This window comes from Cydia fagiglandana, chromosome 14 (assembly GCF_963556715.1).
Source record: "Cydia fagiglandana chromosome 14, ilCydFagi1.1, whole genome shotgun sequence".
Lineage (NCBI taxonomy): Eukaryota > Metazoa > Arthropoda > Insecta > Lepidoptera > Tortricidae > Cydia > Cydia fagiglandana.
Genome location: NC_085945.1, coordinates 1,377,890 through 1,400,265, shown reverse-complemented (window position 1 = coordinate 1,400,265; position 22,376 = coordinate 1,377,890). Strand labels below are relative to the sequence as shown.

At 38.1% G+C, this 22,376-nt stretch overlaps 2 protein-coding genes across 2 annotated transcripts in view; one reads left to right on the top strand and one right to left on the bottom strand.

Annotated features, from left to right (window-relative positions):
* LOC134670633 (neurobeachin) overlaps positions 1 to 22,376 on the bottom strand; it is a 604,515-nt gene that overhangs the window by 15,065 nt on the left and 567,074 nt on the right. Inside the window, exons 41-43 of the mRNA XM_063528438.1 lie at positions 18,186 to 18,301; positions 8,311 to 8,423; positions 6,613 to 6,753 (exon numbers count right to left, since the gene is read on the bottom strand). Coding sequence (XP_063384508.1) covers positions 6,613 to 6,753; positions 8,311 to 8,423; positions 18,186 to 18,301 — 370 coding nt within the window. The remainder of the gene's footprint in view (positions 1 to 6,612; positions 6,754 to 8,310; positions 8,424 to 18,185; positions 18,302 to 22,376) is intronic.
* The window catches only part of LOC134670648 (facilitated trehalose transporter Tret1-2 homolog), a 59,172-nt gene continuing 50,510 nt past the window's right edge, over positions 13,715 to 22,376 (top strand). The window contains exon 1 of the mRNA XM_063528458.1: positions 13,715 to 13,864. Within this exon, the coding sequence (XP_063384528.1) occupies positions 13,830 to 13,864 (35 nt within the window). The 5' untranslated portion in view covers positions 13,715 to 13,829. The remainder of the gene's footprint in view (positions 13,865 to 22,376) is intronic.

The window sequence follows — 22,376 nt, the reverse complement described above, 5'->3', positions numbered from 1 at the left end:
ATAAATCATTTATGTTGCTTAAAACATGGTACAATAGATGGTCAACAATTATAAGTGAAGCACACATTTCACCAGTAGCTGGCATGCAAAATTTATACCTACAATTATCGTATCGTCGTACTACATGTATGGGAGGGTTTGTGAGTTAATGTCTTAGAGTAGAGTTAATGTCTGGGATATTTCTGTTTTTATTTAAAAAAAGTTATTAATGTAATTTTACTCATTGGGTAACGCACTTTTGATATCAATTTGAAGTTTTCTGATATCTGTTATATTTACGGAATTATAGTCTGGCTACACTTAACGATTACACCCTGTATATCATTAGATAGTTCATAGCCTATATCTATCGAATATATCGTTCTTATGAGCGTATTTGGTGGGCATACCTTATAAGTTTCAGTACAGGAAAAAGTACATATGAGCTGTACTTTTAATTGTTAGTACAATCGGTATCAAATAGATAGTGACGGCCAAAGTGACCAAATATAGCTATAGGATCTAAATGTGAACGAATAGGGTTAGGTGAGGCATATAAGGCCCACCTTTATTTTAACTGAAATAGTTTTATAAATAATCAGGATATTATTACCAATTCAATTCAATATAGATTTCTCATTTGTTCATGTTTCTTCATATACCAAAATAGTTATAATAATATTCCGGCGCTTTTGAAAAATACACGTTTTATAAAAAAACCATACCATGTTGGTTCGGAGCCGGGCCTTGTTACTTGCACTGTCAGTGTCAGTGTCTGAGTCATAGTACAAGTTCAAGAATAACAGAGAATATTACCGGGCCTTATTACCTTTTATCATGAATTAATTTCATCTTTAATTTAAATGGTCTAGTAAAATAAGGCCTACATGAGTCATGGAAAAACAAATTGTATTTTATTTAGAAAGTACCTATATGTTGTTCATAATCTTCAGTAAGCTGACCTCTAAGAGTCTATCTATTATAATAATTAATGTAGATTGACAGTTTACTTGGCAAATTGTACTTTTACCTTTAGGTTTTATGTCGGAAATATCTCACCCAATTTGTAATTAATGATGTTTACTGATTGTTAATCTTAAATATACCTACTTAATATTATGAAGGGCACTTATATTATTTTAGCGGACCGAACAGATGTATATTATTGTGGACCACTTTTTTATTTAAATAATTAAATTGTAATTCATTTCAAAAAAAGTTATTACTATTAGGGATATAAGTAGATACCTCACCTATCTTATTACAAAGCATTACAAAAATGTCCAAAGGCCAAAGCCACGCTGATAAGCCATAAGACCTTAAAACCTATAAACGACCTCATAAACATAAACGTTCACTGAAAAAAACCAAAGGCATTTCTCATAATTTTATTTCGTTACTGAGTTATCGTTTTGCACCGAATATCAATGAAATAAAAGCACGTTGTTGTTTGATAGATACATTTATATAAACATCGTCACATGAAACCAATATAGGTACTCGTAAAACAGACCACTGCTGGTATTGGCTTTAAATATCGTTCTTTCAACTGATAATATAGCCACAAAAACTCGCTGAGACTGCAGGTCGAGTCTTGATTTCAATTTCTTGATGATATATCATTGAATTAACTTTCAGAGCTCGTGATAGCTCTTAGAATAGCAACAGAACTAGTTGAAACTAAGAATTTTATTGCTGAAATTATGTGAACAACATTGCTCCGTCTTCATAAATAAAATTTTAATAATTTATATTGCTTAGGCTAAAATGTGAAGAATTTTGTTGATAAATTGTTTATCTAATATATTGACATTATGTCATATATGTTTTTAAAATGACGTAACATGAATACCAGCACAATGAAAATTTATTCCAATAAGAAATAACAAATCTTCAAACTTTTTTCATTTTAAGTGAATTAGGAAGAAGCTAATTACACTGATTTGGTTGTATTCATATATTTTATTAAATAATTTGTTATATTTTTTAAGTATTATGACTTGTGAATAAAAAGATGTCGAAATTTTTATGACTCTAGATCTCCGTGTGACGTTATTTATTTACCCTATTTATTTTGAACACAGTTTTTCACTGGTATCATCATTCGTATACGGATATGAATTTCAAACTGTCAAACTGGGAGATCCTGGTACGCGTCCGCTTTGAACCAAGCCCAGCGGGCATCTGATTGAAAGGAGAATTTGACAGATATGGCGGATGTATGGAAATTTTACGAAAGTTTACGTTTACGATTGAATTTCTCTGTAGCCTTTAAGAGGAAAAATAGGAAAAGCCTGATTCGTTGTAGTCCAGTTATCTGGCTTTCGAAATCACTCGATTTTATAGCATGAGCATCGATTTTTTTATACAAATTTTACTAAACGCTGACACTCGTTCATCTCGTTTTAGGTACAACTTTGCATAAGTGTATTTATTATATTGTAAAATATTTCAGATTTTCAAGGGTGATTCGTTGTAAACACACTCTTTGGGATAATAATGACATTTATTATAATTTTTTTTATCAAGAGATGTGAACGTTAGCGACTAAACGGTGACTGCCTTTTTCGCTGATTTTGCTCGATGCAGAATCGTTTTGCCAGACTATATTCGTAAATAGGAGCATTATCTGACAAAAACTACAGGATTCAAATTATAACTCGACTATCGTGTTGCCATTTATAATTTAGGTAGATTGCTGATAAGCTCGCATTTTTTGGCATATTAATAACCTCCTTAATTTAAAATTGGTGAATGAGATAAAAAAAAACCCAAAATAAAGAATGTGGCCGCATACCTACTTTTTGTAAGATTTTTTGTGATGCAAGTAGGGTCACCTGGTCACCTTTAGTGGAACTAATACGTAGGTATAATATATTTATTGTAATGGTCTCCTACAAGTGATCCAGAAAATCCAGATGAGTGATACAATAAAATCTGGCAATTTCTATTTTAATAATTCTCGTGTAGGTGGTATATAAATACGGGACACCAATGGTCGTTGTTTTTCGTCACGGTTTTTTTGTTTTCTTATGTGTCCACATACTGGGAAAATTAAATCCCGCTCTAGATATTTGCTTTATCCGGCCCTGACATGTTTCTCAATATCGTGATACAGCATAGACACACACATTTATTTATTTCACAGGTGAGAAAACTTGCGTTCTATAAACTGATTTTATATGCACGTAATCTAGAATCTAGGAAATCTAAATCATACGGCCCAGTGATTATAGTATACATAACATTTCACAACACACCACTTATTCTTCTCCACGAACCATACTAATTAATTTCCCGTAATAGGATCCCTATTTGCACAACTCTAACATTTAACTGACCCATTTTAGACCTTATACTATAGTCATAAGGCTTACGAAAGGTGAATTAACTGTGTTCAACGGTGTATCACGATGCGATAGATGGCGGACATTATTGCCGGTAATTTTGCTCTTAACTGCAACATGTTGATTAATACTCATCCATGTTGCGTCTAAATGCGCTCGAACTATTATTATGCAACTAAAGGCTTGGCCACACACAGAGCGCGACGCAGCGCCGCGTCCGCGCCGCGTCCACGCCGCGCGACCGCGGCATATGCTAACAGGTTACCGACGTCAAACAGACTGCGTCCCGCCGGTATCACGCCCCGCTTCTGTCGCGCCCCGCGCCGCACGGCCCCTTGCGTCCGCGCGGCGCGTGCGCAGCGCTGCGCCGAGCGAACGCGGCGGCCCGCAGCGTCGCGCAAGGTCACATCAGTAGGATCGGACGTTAGGCAGCGAGCGGTGCGCCGCGTTCCCGCGCGGCCGCGCCGCGTTCACGCGCGCGATGAGGGCGTGTTGAGAGCGTGAGGCCGGCGCGATCGGCGCGCGCCCTGTTTGACCAGGCATCACGCGGCGCTGCGTCGCGCTCTGTGTGTGGCCAAGCCTTAATGCAAATCACGTAACATGTGAGCTTTGAATCTTCATTGCACAAATAGGGTTGCCAGATCGAAAGGCGATATTATCGGGAAACAATATAAATTTTTCGGGATTTTGGGACTTAAGTCGGGAAAAAAAAAACCTTCAAATTAAAGTAATTGTATTAAAAACAACGATATTTTACATTATTGGCACTACGTCAGCTCGCTCGCTAGACGACAGTTCGGAACTTGAAATTATTGTTTTATAACGTGAAGCTGTTTTTCGGGACCGTTTACACTTTGTCGGGAATCGGGAACACATGCTAAAAATCGGGAGAATCCCGCCAAATCCCGACCACCTGGCAACCCTATGCACAAAGGCAAGTCGGGATTCTAAAATTCCGTTCAGCGATCAAGAGCTAATTTGGCTTTTTCGAGACTAGTAAAGGTGCAGTCGCCATCAGATATATCGGAACGGCCAAGGTGCTCAGAAATATCTGAACACGCCTCTATTGTCAAGGCGTTAGAGTGCATGGTCAGATATTTGTGAGCACCTCGCCTTTCTATCATGAGTAACCGTCTTAAGCTGGAAACAAATTATCGGACGCGGCTGACGGACGCGGCTCACAGCCGCGACTTATAGGTATCTAGGTAATGAATATACACTGAACTGTGCAAACTATCGGAGGTAAGCCGTGGACGTAACCTTGTGCTGACCTTGAGCCTTCGGACATCCGACAGTAATCCAGTTTTTCCTGTCAGCCGAAAGCCACGTCCCGAACACTGTGCATACTTTTATGTCGCGCCCGTCAGACGCGTCCGTCAGCCGCGTCCGATAATTTGTTTCCAGCTTTAGCCACGTCTTTGCGGTATACCAGTAAGTATGTTCTAGCCAGCATTTACATAACAAAGATGCAGATTTTGAGTTTCAGAAGATGGCCGATGGGATCGAAAAATGCTTGAGTGGAGACCACGGACTAGCAAGCGCAGCGTAGGACGTCCACCCACAAGATGGAATGGATGGATTGTTAAGGCCGCCGGAAGACGCTGGATGCGGGTCGTTTCCAACCGGTACGAATGAAAGTCCAAGGGGGAGGCCTATGTTCAGCAGTGGACGTCTTATGGCTGAGATGATGATGATGCTATTCTGAGTAAAGGTTTGGACACCAACAAAATCTTCAAATCGTATAATGATGGCTTGTTCACCACCATTACATACATCACGTTATGCCACGCGATGCATTTCAATCCGAACTAAACGCAGGGCGTCGAAGTGTAATGTCGTAAATCACATCCAGGAGTGTCATTAAATCGTCACCGAAACGAGTCTAAGGTCCAGAAGAACCAGTATAAGATCGGTCTCCAATTACGAATAGTTGTTATGAATCTTCAGGCCCGCATTAAAATGGCACGTCGGATGAGTAAATGAGCCAATCACGCTCGCGTTTCAATGATAATATGCTGCTTTTAATTTAACACGCCCTAATGGCCCTCAAAGTGCTCCTAATGAGTCAATCTGACACTTAATTCACTGCACGTGCATTACACAGAGTAATAAAGTAAATATAGTCGGGATACAATGGGTGTAACATTCGTGATCATGAGAATAAAATGTTGGAGAAATATCACGTTCGCGTCGTAGATGTGAAGATATATTTTATATTGTAATCGTAAAGTACAGATCCGTTAGATATTATTTTTTCTAGCCCATTGTATTGCCAACCTTGTGACATAGGCGAGATAATATAAAAATTGCTATGTCTCATCCACAGGAAATTTTATTAGTTTAGGTTTAGTGATATTAAAATTTACCTAAGTACCTAGACGGAGAATAAAATTTGGCCATGGCCAATTTGAACAGAGCAGCTATGTCATGAGTGATCATTAAGAACAGTGGAATTCAGCCTCTGTTATCATGTTTGTCCGATAAGCAAGTTTGTAATAACTTAGTTGTCTGAGCCAAAATCAATTGTTAAATTGTTTGCATTATTGATTACATTATGTATTGTTAATTTGTAGTGGTTTCCATATCATATAGAGGGGTTATGGAATGATAACATAGACTCGCAGCTTTAAGGATTGTCGCGTTACGAGTATTCAAAGTACGCGCGCCGACTAGGATTCAATTCAACGTGCCGTTGGCTATAACGATAGTCTTCCATACTAAAATCATGAATAGAAAAAGCAATTCGCACTGCTTGCATTAGTGTGTCGTACTGAAAAGGCGACTTGTATTCAAGATGACATGTAATTATACCGTTCTTCTAAAAACGCACGTCGACTAGAATTCTGCGAGTTGGTTGCTTTTTTTTTTATTATGAATGGGCTTACTCATGGCCACAGACTAGCCGAGGCGTAGACGTGGCCTACGATGGAGCGAGCTCGCCCAGAAGGTGCCTGTTCACTCTTGATTTGAAGGTTGCCGGGTTATAAGAACACGGAAATATAGACGCCGGCAAGGAATTCCATTCCTTGGCAGTGCGCATAAGGAAAGTAGAAGCAAAGCGCTTCGTGCGAATTGGTGGAATATCTACCAAGTAAGGATGGATTGCTTTAATGATGGTCGTTCGTACTAAAATCATGAAGGAGTACTTACGATTCGCACGAGCCAGTTGGGCACGAAGGCGGCGGTGGATTCGTGGTCCTATGTGCTGTAGCGCTATTCGAAGTACGCGCGCCGACTCGACTAAGATTAATTGCTATAATGATGTAGTCATACTAAAGTGACTTACGATTCGCACGAGCCAGTTGAGCACGAAGGCGGCGGTGGAGTAGTGCGTGCCGTAGTGGAACGGCGGTGTGGACTCGTGCTCCCATGTGTTGTAGCGCTCTTCAAAGTATGCGCGCCGACTCGGGTTCAGAGCGCCGATTGGCTGTGATATATAAAAATACATAAGTCATTTATCCTGTCTCCTTTGGTATACGTCACTATTTGTGACCGAGTCAGTGTGCTTAGAGGATATAACCAACGGAGACGCCATGTCTATAATTTTCGGTACAAAATAGTCTGCCGTTTTTTGCGGGGGAGGGGCACATCAAATGTATATGTAACCTCAACATAGCCATGTCAGATAAACGCCAGTCCATACATGTGTTTGACATGTGGTTGACCATTGGCCGCCTTTTTTCGACAGAGGGGAACGCCTGCTAATGACCACTCCGTTTGATTATATTCTCCAAGTCAGTGTGCATGGTATTAATTAATTATTTAACATCTTTCGCATTTTATTGTCGTTGTTGTGTCAAATAAAATTAGTAAAGCTTATCCCTTGAAAGGATTTCGCAGTAAATATTTAACTAAGTAGGTATTTGAAGTTTAAAGTACCAGGGCCCAGTTTTATAAAGTTACAAGTTACAAGTTTACAGGCGTTTACTGGCAACACTTGCTCCGTTTTTTACAATTTGCGTTTTATAAAAGTACTGTGTTACAATTTTACAGGTTACAGGTACAAGTGCCTGTAGCTCAACAATAGACGAAAATACGGGAGTTTTATAGTTTTAAACTCATAATCGAACAGGCGTTTTATAAAAAAATTGTAAATTACAAGTGTAGATTGGTACACTTGTAACAAAAACTTACATACGTCTTGAGTCCTGTAACATCACAACAGCAGTTACTTGTAGACTCGTTTTCTGAGAGATTTTAAACTTTACTCTTTATTGTTAAGCACCAACGCCAACGATTGTGCCAGGGCATGCATACTTTTCCATGCACTGACCTTATCAGTTTTTGTTAATGTATCTGAAATATATAGTAAATAGGAAATAAAGTGACAATATATTTGATATTGATTTTATTGACGATTCGTTTTATTTTATCTACTAGGAAATGGAAAGGGATTATTGCCGATATTTGTCGTTGATTTATTAGCATTCGTCTCTTTATATAAGTATAGTGCATTCACATTATGGTAAAGTGTACTATTCATAATTTTCTTAACACACCGTATTTATCTTTGAGCCGCTAACCGAAACGATACATTTTAATGTAAGAATGTGAAAGAGTACCTACTTATTTACATGTTATTTACTTATTACGTAAATATTTAATTAAATCTAACTTAATCTGAATCTGAAAACGGCCCAAAAAGTATATCCTTGGCATGGAATGCCGCTCTCAACCACTCGATTTTTCCTTCATTTCTGGCCATTTTTCCAGTAATTAATATTTTACAGCAAACAAAAACACATAATTTAGTAGAGAACCGAGTATCTATGACACACGTTTTTTTTAAAATAGTGATGTCCTTCACACCTGTAGATTTCACATGTAATCGAGATTGACCGTGGTTCTTTACAACTGTAATTATTTATGTGTATTTATAAAACACCTGTAGCCGTTCACAGTGCATTACAGGTGCCTGTAGCCTGTACTCTTGTAACCTGTAACTTGTAACTTTATAAAACTGGGCCCAGGAAAGCATAGGTACCTTAGACAAGTCCCTGTAGTTGGAGGGCTGACTCAGGTCAAGCTCCTCGCTCTCGTAGTTGGTCAGGACCCACGGGAACACGGGGTATTGGTTCAAATCGTTGTATGTTCGACCTGGGGACAACAGTACAGTAATTACAAACAGTGCAACAACGACTTGTGTGAATGTGTGTCTGCATTAGTTTCGTGCAATATTTTCATGTAAAAAGAAAAAAAAAGTACATTTTACCCAACTGGCCGCAATTATGCAAAAACTTGTATGTAAGTGTACCATCTAAACCTAAAGAGTCAAATCGACTTTTATATTACCTATGTCGAAATATAAGTCCCTATATTATTTAATTTCCGATAAACAGTAATAAATACTCAATATATATAATAAATAGGTAATAGGTATGTAGAAGGGTGGACATTTTATTGCAGTACAGTTATTGCTCAGTTACTTGACGATTGACATAAACTGCTTGGCAATTATGGCATACCAGAAGGCACTGATCCAAATTCCAGACGAAGAATATTTTTCTTCTTGATCTGAATGCTGCGATCTGAACACCACGCTGCGCTCTAAGACTCGAATAATGGACATAGCTCGGAGAGCGGCTAAGTTAAAATGGGATTGGGCTGGTCATGTCTGCTGAATGCCGGACGACTTGTGGACCGAGTTAACCACAGAGAGGGAGCCCCACGAGTCTAACCGGGGAGCCGGCAGGCCTCGTCGGCGATGGCGGGATAACTTGGGACTCCTTGAGAGGCTGGCAAGATATTGCACTAAATAGAGACGAGTGGAGGAAGAGGGGGGAGGCCTTTGCCCAGCAGTGGGACACAGCGGGCTCCGAATAAATGAATAATAAATAATATGATCTGAATGTGCATATGAGTTAGATGCAACATGACACCCCTAGGAAGTGACTGGTAACGATGTGTGCACGGCCGATGGCGGAACCTGCAAGATTATCTAAAAGCCTGACAGCCGATCTCTCAGTGTCACGATTACCACGACTAGTTTACCTTTTCAGAGTGTAACAAATCTGTTACATTATCGTAATTAAGTGCAGAGGATCACTATCGCTGGTTACTGGTTCGATCTTCTTCTTACGGCTCGGCCACGACATTGAGCGACTTGCGACGGCGGCAGCGATAACCATAGATTGGAGCGAGATACAGCGATCGGACCTTTCGTTACCACCTATGGTTGTCGCTGCCGCCGTCGCAATTCGCTTAAAGTCTTGGCCGAGCCGTTATGGTGCCGTCTCCTGCCGGAGGTTGGCTATCATTAGGGCAATTTTCACTTTAGACGCTGCAGCTCGAAACAGCGATCTGGTGCTCATCTTGAACCAGCAGCTAAGGTTTTTGAGCCACGGGGTACCTACACTGGCGTCCAAAAGTGCATGGACATGTTTCAACCGTAATATTAAGGCATTACGGTCGACATCTGTCCATGCACATTTGAACGCCGCTGTACGTCTTCTTCCCCATCCGATTCACTGGCTCGATATTAACAATATATTCGTATAACAGTTCCTTACTTATATATGCTGCTGAATATGCATAGCCTAAACAGTTGAAAATAAATAAGACACAAATTTCGAAATTCTTGTCGAGCTCTCTACTCGAAGAAGTTGAAATTCTACTTCTGAATAAAGAAGTATTTATTTATTATTATTATTGTCTTGTTACGGGCCTCTGAGGGCTCTGAGTGTCGCATCGACCATCATTGATCTATTGTGACGGCCCTTTTAAAGTTTATTACTAATGCCCGTTGCATTCAGAAAGTTCCAGATTCTTTGGGCCGTAATGTTCTGTAAATAAAGAAGTAAACGTTCTAAATAAATGACAGTGGGCGATCCACGCGCACGAAATCGTGGACAAGTAGCTGTAGGTACCACGAGTTGACATTTGACGTTGCTCGCACTGAATGTATTGGTGCGATAGAGATGGAATGCGATGTAAAGTGTCAGCTTATCTAGAGGTTATTATTAACCTATGTCCTCTAAATGTTTGTTCCACCAGAGCTCACAATCCAAAAGGACGAAAGTAAGACGATACTGAGGCCCAGAGTGATTTGATCGATGTTGTTGCCACTTGTCATGTAATAAAAAGACTGATGTCAATGAAATGTCGAAACGATCGGATGTTGGATCCTTCCATTTGAATTAAGGAATAAGGACATAAATAATCTACGTTCAAATGCAAAAAAAATGCACTAATCTAAAAAAAATCTACTCTTAGTTGATCGAATTGTCGTAAATACACAGGTCATTGATATAGTATACATTATACATATAGTGATGCAGTAATATTTAGGTAGTAAATTATATACTTATGTGGCCATAAGACATAATTAGTAAGTTACGAGCGTTGAATTTTTTTTTAAATCTTATTTATTTTATAAGCCATACAACGAGCGTTGAAATTGTTTTCATAATAAATTATTATGTTAAGAGATAAATTATAATTCACTGATAATTCACAATTAACCTTATTCTAAATTAGCAGATTAAGCAAACTGTGCTGTGCTCTGTAAACATATACTTATATTTCTGTAATAATAAACATATATATATATGTTTCTGTAATAATAAACCTAGCTGCAGTAATCGTTCATAATTTCAATATCAGTATTTAATCACTACAACTTATAAAAGTCTCGCGCCGCATCTTTCTGTGTGTTAGTATGTTCGCGATAAACTCAAACTACCAAACGGATTTTCATGCGGTTTTCACCTATTAATACAGTGATTCTTGAGGAAGGTTTAAGCAGGCCACTGACGAGCCTTCCAAATGGATGCCGTTACAATGGATTCATCCAAATGGAAGGCATCCTAATATTAAATATTGTACGTTTTTGACATTCAGGGACCGATTTTGGATGGCAGCCACGCTATTTGGACTGTTGGAAGGCCCGTCAGTGGCCACCTTTAGGTGTATAATTTGTTTAGGTTTACCCGAGTGGAGCCGGGGCGGGTCGCTAGTAAGTCTGTATTATACAGTCAACAAAGATTCCTATTAGGCCACGATAGAACCATGTCATAATGAATCAATCTGTTTATCTTCAGTGAAGTACGTCATTTATCTACTAGTTAAAGCGACAAGGTTCTACAGTGGTCTAGGAATCAAATTGACTGTACATATTTATATTTGTATCTTCACACAGTTCTGACAATTGCAGTAGGTCTATAGGTATTTGCTTTTTTATAAGAAACCTTACGCCAGTTACACATGAGGACTACTGTGAGCTGTTATCACCAATCAAGGACCTACTGCCACTATTGACTGTGAACTGATAAGGGAGGTAAACAGATACTAATGGACACTTACTGTGATTTATTGCTGTAATTGTAACTCGGGCACGCGGACTGACAGGAGGTTGTACCTAATTATATATTAGAAACAAGCTTCCTGGACTATTTATTTAATGTATCAGCATGTTATATTATATGCTTTTGAGAGTCAAATTGATGTTTTATATTTTATAGTTTTATTGAAAAGGCAGACCTAGTATTATCCAATGTCGAATTTATAAGTAAAATGTGAAAGTGTATTATTTACCAAATGAAGGAATGAAATTTTCAGATTGGAGATCGCGGGTTCAGAGTTCATTGGACGTTTTTTTCTCATTAAGTAAATAATTCATTTAGCTTAATAACTTACGAGTACAATAAATGATTAAGTAATTATTAAATAGGTGTCTAGTAAACACTGTTTGTATTTTGTAAGAAAAATCCTCAGTCCCGACTCCTGACATAATGTCTCAATTTTCTTCTAGGTACGGGCACAGAATAAATAATAGTACTAGATACAGAAGACCTACTCTCTAACAAAACGCGTCTGTTATGTTCAGCACAGATTTGGCCGCTAGGTGGCGACAGCGCACGCGCGGCTTATGGCTTTCCCCAAAATTGGGGTCGAACGGATGTACTTTTAGCTTCCTGTAGCAAAGCGACGAAATCGCGGAGTGAGCCACGCCTGGTACGGGTCACAGTCACACCTTCGCGGACACAAGGCGCGAACAATTGAATTACAGCCACGCTGCCAGCAGTAATTGCATTGTTTTTTCTTTCCCCACTATCTCGTGCCCAGAAACGTGTCGGCAAAATGCAGCGTTAACTAAATTGTTGTTTTACATATATGTAGGTACATATAAGTACATCTTAAATGTACAAGACAAAACCGGGCGGGTCTAAAATAAAATAAATTGATATGCCTGGGTCCTATTAAAGTTTGAAGGTTGAACTTTAACCTACTGTAAACTTTACAAATTGTTCATTTGTTTTCATTACACACAAGGTTATTTTAAAGAATGTAATGTTTTGGGATTAAACAGTTCATTTAGTCATTTGAATCGTCATCTAATGAGTGATGACGTAACAGTAAGTATCACTGTTTCAACAGTACTGTTTCTGCTCGGTCGAATTCGGCGCGACCCCATTCACCATTGTCGCCACTATAACTCAATCACATTACTAAAACAGCCTAAACTATTATTAGTTTCACCGCGATTTAGTTCATTTTCGCACAGACCGGTGCAGCAGCAAATTGCGACACATTCGCGCAATCCATCCTTCAACCGCCCCTTGACATGGGGCGCTATGGTCATGACATTTTACAGCTGATTTCTCTTAATCGTCTTGACACTGATTTTTCGCTAAAAAAGCAATTTTATTTCAGCCTTAAGATCTTAATTATCCGCCTGGTCATGACTTTTAACGCTGCTTTAATCAAGTTTACATACAGCCAAAATGCCAAGACAGTAATTTATTCTTAAAACATAACTATAATTTTATTCGTCAGTCTCATATCTCACATCCTTAAATTTCATACATGTTAAGATAAAAAAATACTTTATATGAAAACGTGTATTGTCCAGAGCTAATCGACATTTAATACAATCAGCCGTATAATGTGAAGTAACAATTACCTCATCACCTGCAACATATTGATAAAGATAAGCGTTATTCTATTGCATTACTTTACATTTCTTCAGTTGCCTAGCAAAACATTACGACAGTAGTTCAGATGCACGTGAATTCACCACCACTAACAATGTGTTGAAAATGTTGAAATTGATACAGTTGAGTAACGCTAGGTCCAGCGGAGAGTGTACGCTCGTTCATTGTAGCAACAGTTCTTTGATATAGTCCAAGACACTCGCTATCAAATACGTGAATACATAATAAATAGAGTTTTGTCCCGCCGTCATGTGACTTCAGTTTATTGTTAAAATATCCTGTTTATAACAGTCAGATGCGTACACTTTGGCCTCTGCTGATATCGATTAAGCGTAAGGATAGCCGCGCGCGATGCATCAACACAACTATCCAATTGTCGCGTCTCCCACGGGCCATTCGTCAACAGCCTGCCAGCTTTCGCACACGTTGACAAGACGGGAGATATTTTAATAGAAAAAAAAAGTGAAAGTGAGTTTCAGAATTACCGTGACGGTGTTGCGAAAAATGCGCAAAACTTTGCAAACTCGTATCTTGTTGTGTTTGATGTCTAGTGTTGTGAGGTTGTGTTGATATGCTGACGAAGAAACTTATGGAGATTTTGAAAAGGTATGATAATTTGCATTAAGGTTAAGGTTACATTTGTTTTAGTCTATTTTCCTATCGGTCATTGACTTTACGCGTGATGAACACGATTGCTAAGTAAGTAAATGCGTCAATTTGGTAATGATAGTGTTTGGTTGTCCTATTGTTTTTAAAGATCTGGCTCCTAAATTGGGTTTGTTACATAATTAGTAAAAAACTGTAGATTAACCTTTAGATGTTCATTAATTCTGGACTCTTTCCCAACCTGAACAACCCAACATGGTTCCCGCAGGATCCCGTTAGGGTATTTTCATTCTTATAGTTTTTCGAGATAGAGATAGTTAGTTCAACTAAAATTTACTGATTGCTCAAATCAATATATTCATCGATATTAAGCATTGATTTTAGGCCACATTTCAAGTGTCAATTTACTATGTGCATGATGAGTACCTTAATCACCTGACGTCAATACCGTCATCACATTCCTCGCTTACATAAGACAAATTGATTCCTAAATTACTCCTTAATCGTCACGAATTACCAACCAGCCTTACCCCTCACCAATAGGGACTAAATTAGCGTGGCTGTATGGTTCGTATTGAGTTTGCGAGAGTTGCGTTCGTCAGTCGTATTGAGCCAAATCCTGCCATGCTGATAATGACTCCTCGCATAGTAATTATAGTATTTGCATTGGGAACGAGAGATGACCGAGGAATTTCCTCATTACCGCTGATCAATCTGCAATTTAGCTTCTTAACCTCATCTATCTATTTGCGTGCGCGGCGTAGATAGTATGGCTGCGCTGCGAATTGCGAATACGAAATGCAGAGGCCCTCCCGCCAAAAACGAAATTCGAAATTTCTCTAAGTCTGCATATTCGATACAACATGTTGAGTGATTTTCGATAAAATACGTGAGTGACCCCTTTTTCATATATGTTTTTCAATTGTTCGATAGGTATTCGACCGTTCTGTTTATCAGGCCTATTGTTATTTTGGATATTGGCTTTAGCCGTTCAACGCTTTCACTAGTTCGACAGTAAAATTTCTACTTTTATTTAATTTGATTTGATTCGCACCTTTGCTTTCAACTTTCTTTTATAAAATTTGATGTTTCATTGTGTCGCATCAAAGCAACTTATTAAAGGTTTATCTTTTTCCAAACCTTTATTAACTGCAACTGCTTGATGAAATCGAATCATTTAAAATTATTATACAAAATTTAAGTTAACATGGTAACTTACATTATAAATAAATACTATTTGAAATAATTTTGAAGCTGTATAAATATACCATGTATAATTGTATATGTAGGTATATTTGTTCCACGATGATATGTACTGAAATGTAGGGTATTTACCCAAACAAATATACTTACATGATAAACTAGGGACCCGCCCCGGCTTAACCTACACCTCCCTCGGTAGGTGAAATGAAAACCACATGAATATACGTTCAGAAGTTTGTGAGTTTATCGCGAACATACTTACAGACAGACAATCGCGGCGGGGGACTTTGTTTTATAAAGTGTAGTGATGCCTTTTCAATATCATTTATAATTATACAGGAATGGTATCACCTTGATCTATTGGTACGTAAAACAATACAGTGATGGAATAATTTCAGTAACTGATGGCGATCAGAAACAATCGGAAACTGCATTAATGCAAGATCAATCATCAATCTGTTGCAATACTGCTCTATTGTAGTTAGTACCTACTCGTATTATACAAAGTAAGACCTAGTTATTTGTTAGCAATGTGATGATTGATTTGTTAGATATATTTCGGCAGATTTTTATTTTGTTGCCGTTTTTTTTTCGTCAGCTTTTCCGTTTCGTCAGAGGTCCGAAACGAAGCCTAACTGACCTTCGTAAGACTATCCCCCTTATTCATAAACGTTTACTAAAGTTGACAAGCCAATAATAATCGTTTATCCCTTTCCATCATACCAAGACGTCGGAAAGGGACACACGATTATTATCGGCTTGTCAACTTTAGTAAACGTTTATGAATAAGGGGGAATCTTTGCAATAGGGTTTACGGATTGTCAGACAACAGTGGTCGATGGCACCCAGCATGTATTATTGGAACTGTTCTCAGATCGAAATAGAGCATTAACAAACGTCATGACTATTCATACACTCTGTATCTTCAGGTATTTAATTAAAAGTAAACAAATAATTTGTACATTTTCGGGTAGTTATAACATTTATTGGGTTACAACCAAATATAAAACCGCCTGGATCTGTCACTGAACGAAATGACTTTAACCTACATTATTTGATCGTGTAATGTTTTCATCTACCCTCAACTGGATTTAGGAGCCACTTGAGGGTATATTTTGTTTACTTTTATTTAAATACCTAAAGATACAGACTATAATTATTGTTGTTAAAAATTAACACATAACATTTACCGGTTTAAACTGAATGATTCCAAATTTAACTGAAGTTGCAAATTCAGTTGAAAAATCCTTTCTGACAAAATCAGGCGCCGCCTTTATTTAACTTCCCATTAACATTCAACTGTAACGGCAATACTAGAGGTGTTAATAAAACTATCAATATTGTCTCGTGCCAGATTTCCACATAAATCTTACGCGGAAATCTGAGCGTGAGCAGCCTGCGGTTTTACGCCACCACAAGCAATTCATAAATCAATACTACTACTACTTATACTATTACTACATTATAACTCGATCTCTAAAAATTTAGAGGAAGCTCTAGTGACATTGTGGCTCTAAACTTCACGATAAAAAAGCAAAAAAATTTGAATAAAGCCCGATATACTCGTAGTGAATTAACACATTTAGGTGTTGATTACTTATGTGCAAAAGCCTTGTAATTATTACCTGGACTGAACAAAGTTGGACAGTATGAGATCAACAAATTAAGTCAATCTACGCTTATAATACTAGCAAATCCCAATCCCAATTAGGATTCTAGTCTGGATCTGGATGGATGGATGGATGAAACCAGAAAAGTAGGTACGAACTGTACTAAGATGAGAAACAGAGTACGAGTAGTAACTATTAGTAGTAGTAAACACTTTATTGCACAAAACAAGTACATAACACAGAGAGAATACAGTAAATGTGTACAAAGGCGAACTTATCCCGTTAAGGGATCTCTTCCAGCTAACCAGAGCAGCAGAAGAGAGAAGAGAGAGAGAGTGCAGAGAGCAGAGTTGCGTATCTAGTAGTACCTTGGTACCTTGTCTTTCCTGTGCTAGACGTAGCTTCGTGAATAGTTACACAGTAGGTACCTAAACATTTAGAAAAACATTTCGATCCTACAGTTACACGGTTTGCGCAACGGCGTAATGTCATGCGCCGTACTAACATTATGTCAGCGGCGCGAAAAATAATTGGATACCGGCCTGAACACGCAATGAAAACCCTAACACTTCTAGTTAAAAGGTACGTGAAATACTTCGTGTTAATTGCCCTTTTATGAATGTAGCAAAAAAACAAAGCAATAGTTTACTATTGCTTTTAAGCAATTTGTTTTATTCGTCTAGATTTTGTTCAGTAACAAGTGACGCAAGAAAATTCTAATATTATTTAGATTTATGTGCCAAGCACGTTTTTCAATAACATATTTTGAAGCTGTATAAGTAGTGTGTCTAAAACGTCTTTATTTAAACCTCCGCCGTTTGTCATGTTTTATCCACGGCGATAACCGATATTCATTGTGATTCATGTCACTTATCAGCTTCATTCGTGACTTTACATCATCTCCTGTCTCTCGCAGTAGTTTACATCGCATGCTATTATCATGTAGTCAGGAATGGAGAAACTGTTCTTTTGTGTGGGTGGCCAAAGGGCGCCCAATGGTTTTTATCAACTACTCCATGACACCACTATACTGTATAGAGTGTATAGGGCTCATGCTTGAAACTTTTATTTCATAAGCTCTTATGTACAACATGAAAGCAAATAAACTACGTGAATACTTGAGTACTCGGAACCTTAACGATCAGCTCTGGACTCGGTGTAAGATCGGAGGCCGAGCTGCGCTGCGAGAGAATCGCGATCAGGGGTTCTACCGCGAAAACCGAAATTCGCAAATTGTGGGGATCTTTCTCTTTTACTCTCAATATGACGTAATTAGAGTGACGGAGACAAATGCCCGCAATTGACGAACTTCGATTTTGGCGGTTATAGCCCTGACTCTTACTCTACCGCTCACTGGACTTTCTCTATAATTCGCGTACGCCATCACCTACGAAGCCTAAATAAACGTTTATCAGACGACTTACGCAATAAGTTGTAGGTTTTTCCTCATGGGTTGCTAATATTCTTTAAGTCTACAAATAGAGACATATACAGAATAGACAACTCACCAGCGATAGTGTTGAGGAACATGAGGTACTCGAAGTTGGAGATCTCCCGTCGCTGCCACTTCTGCGTCATGTTGGAGTTGCGCATGAGTTGTCTAGGGGACATCATCGACGCGCGTCTGGAACAAAACACGAGAAGTTGATGTTAGAAACAATCTCTGAATATAGGTCACAGGCACAAACATCCTCCAGACGGAGCATAGTCGCGCTACCCCCTCTGCCACGCATACGGTAATTTTACTCCATGTTCGAGTCGAAAGTGTCTATGTGTGACGTCCATGTCTTTGAACGGATCAATCACGGCACGGGACTTCGCTCACCTCGTCCCGCGCACCCCCGAATTTTTAGCATCATCGGTTGCATGAAATAATTGCTCTAAACTCGGTTAGAGGATTCCTAGTCTATGGTCACATGTAATAGGTATAGATACTATAGATTACTTAGGGATTATTAGACTTAGGGTCGGTTGCACCAAACCGTCTGTTACCGTTAAAGCCTTCGCTAAATTTTATTTTATGGAAAGTTTCATAAATCTCTGATGAGTGACGTTGATCTGTTAACTGTTGTTGGTGCAATACAACTGGCCCTTAAAGTTACAGATTTAAAAGTTAGAATGTGTACATGTTTCTTCTTGAATAGGAACTTATAGTTTCTGACAAATGGTGTAGTTAGTTTAGGTAGAAGTAGTGTAGGTAGTTTCTGACAAGACTAACGTAGCATATGCTACTGTCTTGTCGTTATTGTGTGACCAGAAATTGCTAAATTCAGTACATATTCCGCAAAAGTGTGTTATATATGTACCTATTTATACATATAGTAAACAAAGAAGTCGTTCGTCAGTGGAATGAGACTTAACGAGCCCATTTTGGTCCCGAGCCAGGGTTGAAGAGGAATGCGAACATTCGGAATAAAACTGCTTTACCGAGTGTGTTAAAAGGGATAGTCGGTGCCAAATAAAAAAATAATAAATAAATTTTAATATCAAAACCAAATTAGGTGTAAAGTCGAAATGCTGCTTTGAACGATCTTAAATTTGCACTGATTTCCTTATTCTAGATAATTAAGTGGGTTAGTTATAACAATGTAGAACAGATACACTAAAACTAACATGAATGCAATGAATTAATAATGTACATACGAGTATATACTTGTCCTTGCCAGCTACCTTATCTACATCAGTTTGACACAATATTTACACCTAGATATTTTATTATTCATTTTTAGGTTCCGTACCCAAAGGGTAAAACGGGACCCTATTACTAAGCCTCCGCTGTCCGTCCGTCCGTCTGTCACCAGGCTGTATCTCACGAACCGTGATAGCTAGAGTTGAAATTTTCACAGATGATGTATTTCTGTTGCCGCTATAACAACAAATACTAAAAAGTACGGAACCCTCGGTGGGCGAGTCCGACTCGAACTTGTCCGGTTTTTTTCCATTTAGACTAGAGGCACTAGAGCTTTGTTAGAACGGCCAGTAGACCTGCGCACTGAGATGCAAACTTTATAAGCCTTTTTTGTATTTGTTAGTACGTCTTAGTTTTTGCATGCATTTCATTTAGCATATATTTTTCTTCTCATACAATGTAAGAGACTTTAGTTTAGAGGATACCCCAAAAGTTTATGTACCTATTTAGTAATTCTGTAGAGCGGTCACCACGACACAGGCCTAGCCTAGTGTGGGACCACTGAGCTAGCTATATAATTCACACTCTCACAATCTCTCTGCTTAGCCTTAAGATTGACTGGTAGAGAATGCCTTATGGCATTAAGTCCGCCTTTTGTACTATAAGATTTTTCTTTTGTGCAATAAAGATTAAATAAATAATTTTATCTTCTTTCTTTTAATAAATGATTGTATATTATGTTTTTTTTTTTATTTTAGTACATTCACATAATACATATGATAATGTTCCGTAGCCGACTATACAATATTTATTATCTCAGCAGCTGCCAACGGCAGTTGGACGCCACTCAAATATCTAATTACACGGTAATTAAACAATTAAACAAGACAAGTTATCTGACACCGTAAGTTAGTACCTAATTGAGGCTTATAAATAAATCTGTAATGCCGTCAGATCTTAAGTAACTACAACTAGGTAGTATTTATAATTATCTAATTGACTGATGAAAGAAGTTGACTGACCTGATTGCAGCTTTAAGACGCTTAAGCTTCATACCTACCTTCATACTATAAGCTACTGGTGAAGGTAGGTATAATTAATACTCGTATACGTGTAGGTACCTATACTGCTTATTAAAATGTTTGACAAGACGTTTACGGCCCGATTCGAACTTTAAGATACGTCCATTAATAGATCTAGAAACGATATGGATTAGATATGTCAGTGTCAAAATTGACGTTTTTGTTTGAAGAAAGTTGACACTGACATATCTAATCCATATCTTTTCTAGATCTATCTTAAAATTCGAATTGGGTCGTTTATCTCATTTATAGTCAAAACCCTTTGAGTTACAAGTGAAAGTGACCTTGACCTCTCGCAAACCTGCAACTCTACACCTTTCGCAGTTATATTTCCGCGCTTAAGTGTGTCAGGGGCGCGCGGGCGACGACCGCGCCGCGCCGTCTGCGTCTGCGCACGCAGCTTCGCACTATGGCGGACTGACAGTGACGAAAAACGCGCTATGCATTTTTATGTTGTAACAAAAAGCTTTACGGAAAAAGGATAACTTTTTGCAAATCCCCTATTACAAGTTACATAATAGTTGAGGAAAATTAAACGGTAGAAGTTGAATTGTGTTGAAATTTTGATTTTATTTTTATTTATTTATACAAGGAAATCCAACAGCTATGAATGATATTTACATTAGACTTTTTAGATAGCATTACAGAGCCAATTATAATTTAGTTTTTGTTTGATGATTTTAACTTTGTTAATTACTCATGAGCATGAAATATCACCTTTAGACATAACGAAAAAGGGTAAGACACGTTTTGTAAGCCTCGATTAAAGGTTACCTAATAGTCAATGAAACTAAAAACCGAAAGAGGTTGGATTGTGTTTGTGTTTATGTTTTTTGTTTGATGATTGACCCTTAATTACTTTAGAGCATGACAACCCCTCTGGAGCTGCGGATGTCCATGGGCGACGGCAATTGTTTACTATCAAGCGATTCGTCTGCTTGTTTGCTTCCTATAAAAATGTCAAGATCTGGCATACTAAAGCTCTTGATATCGTTTTTTTCTTTACTTGGATTTGTCGTGAGTAAAAAAAGTATCAATTTGTGTTAGTTGCTGTCGCTTTTAGACTATACGAAGATTCTATCAGTGATCCAATGCCGGTAGATTTAAGGTAGGAACACTAGGTAACATGTTTCATGACGGGACTCGGATGCTTAGTTTTAGCCCCCTTGCCATTATCCCCCTAAATCCGATACTGGATTCCCCACAAGTATTGTATTAGCATAAAGAGAATCGTGAAAGTATATTATAGATGCAAAGAGAGATTATAGTTTCAGCAATTATAGGACAAAGACAAAGTACCTTTGAAGAATATGCCGCTAAGACACAAAACTTTATAACCAGCGTTACTTCTTCACGAAACAGATAACCAATCGCATAATATTAGTGGCGTGACAAAATCACGAGACTAGCTGTATGAGCCATTGCCATTGAGCCATTGGGCCAATGCCCCTTATTGCTCAAAGGGTCACTCCATGCTCATCCGGTTGAGCCATCGAGTTAGACAGGTCTAAGACAATGCCATGTCAATGGTTGACCAAAATATAAACCAGTCACCTACTTTACAGTACGGGTGTTTACTTAACCGGATTATAAGTCCGATTGTTTCATTGTACAATAAAATTGTTTTGGTTTAGAAATTGTAAAGAATCAATGTAGACAGACCTAAAAGAAAATATTATGGTCGCGCTAAAAGGAGATGTCATTTTTTTGCAACAGTTTCTTCATAATTTTTGATACAGAGAAATATTATATAACTAGTGTTGACAGTAGGTACGTAAAACTTAGAAAGATTATTATAATTACTGTAGGTCCCTATGATAGTTCCTTCAATTTATTTTGATTGGTCTAAATAAAAAAATATAAAAGACACATGTTTTCATAGTATTTTTATTAAGTATTAAAATTTTACATTTCTGAAGTTCCAAAAATATTCTACAAAATATTTTACGTAACATGTTTTTTTATGTCGACTTCACATATGGTCACAT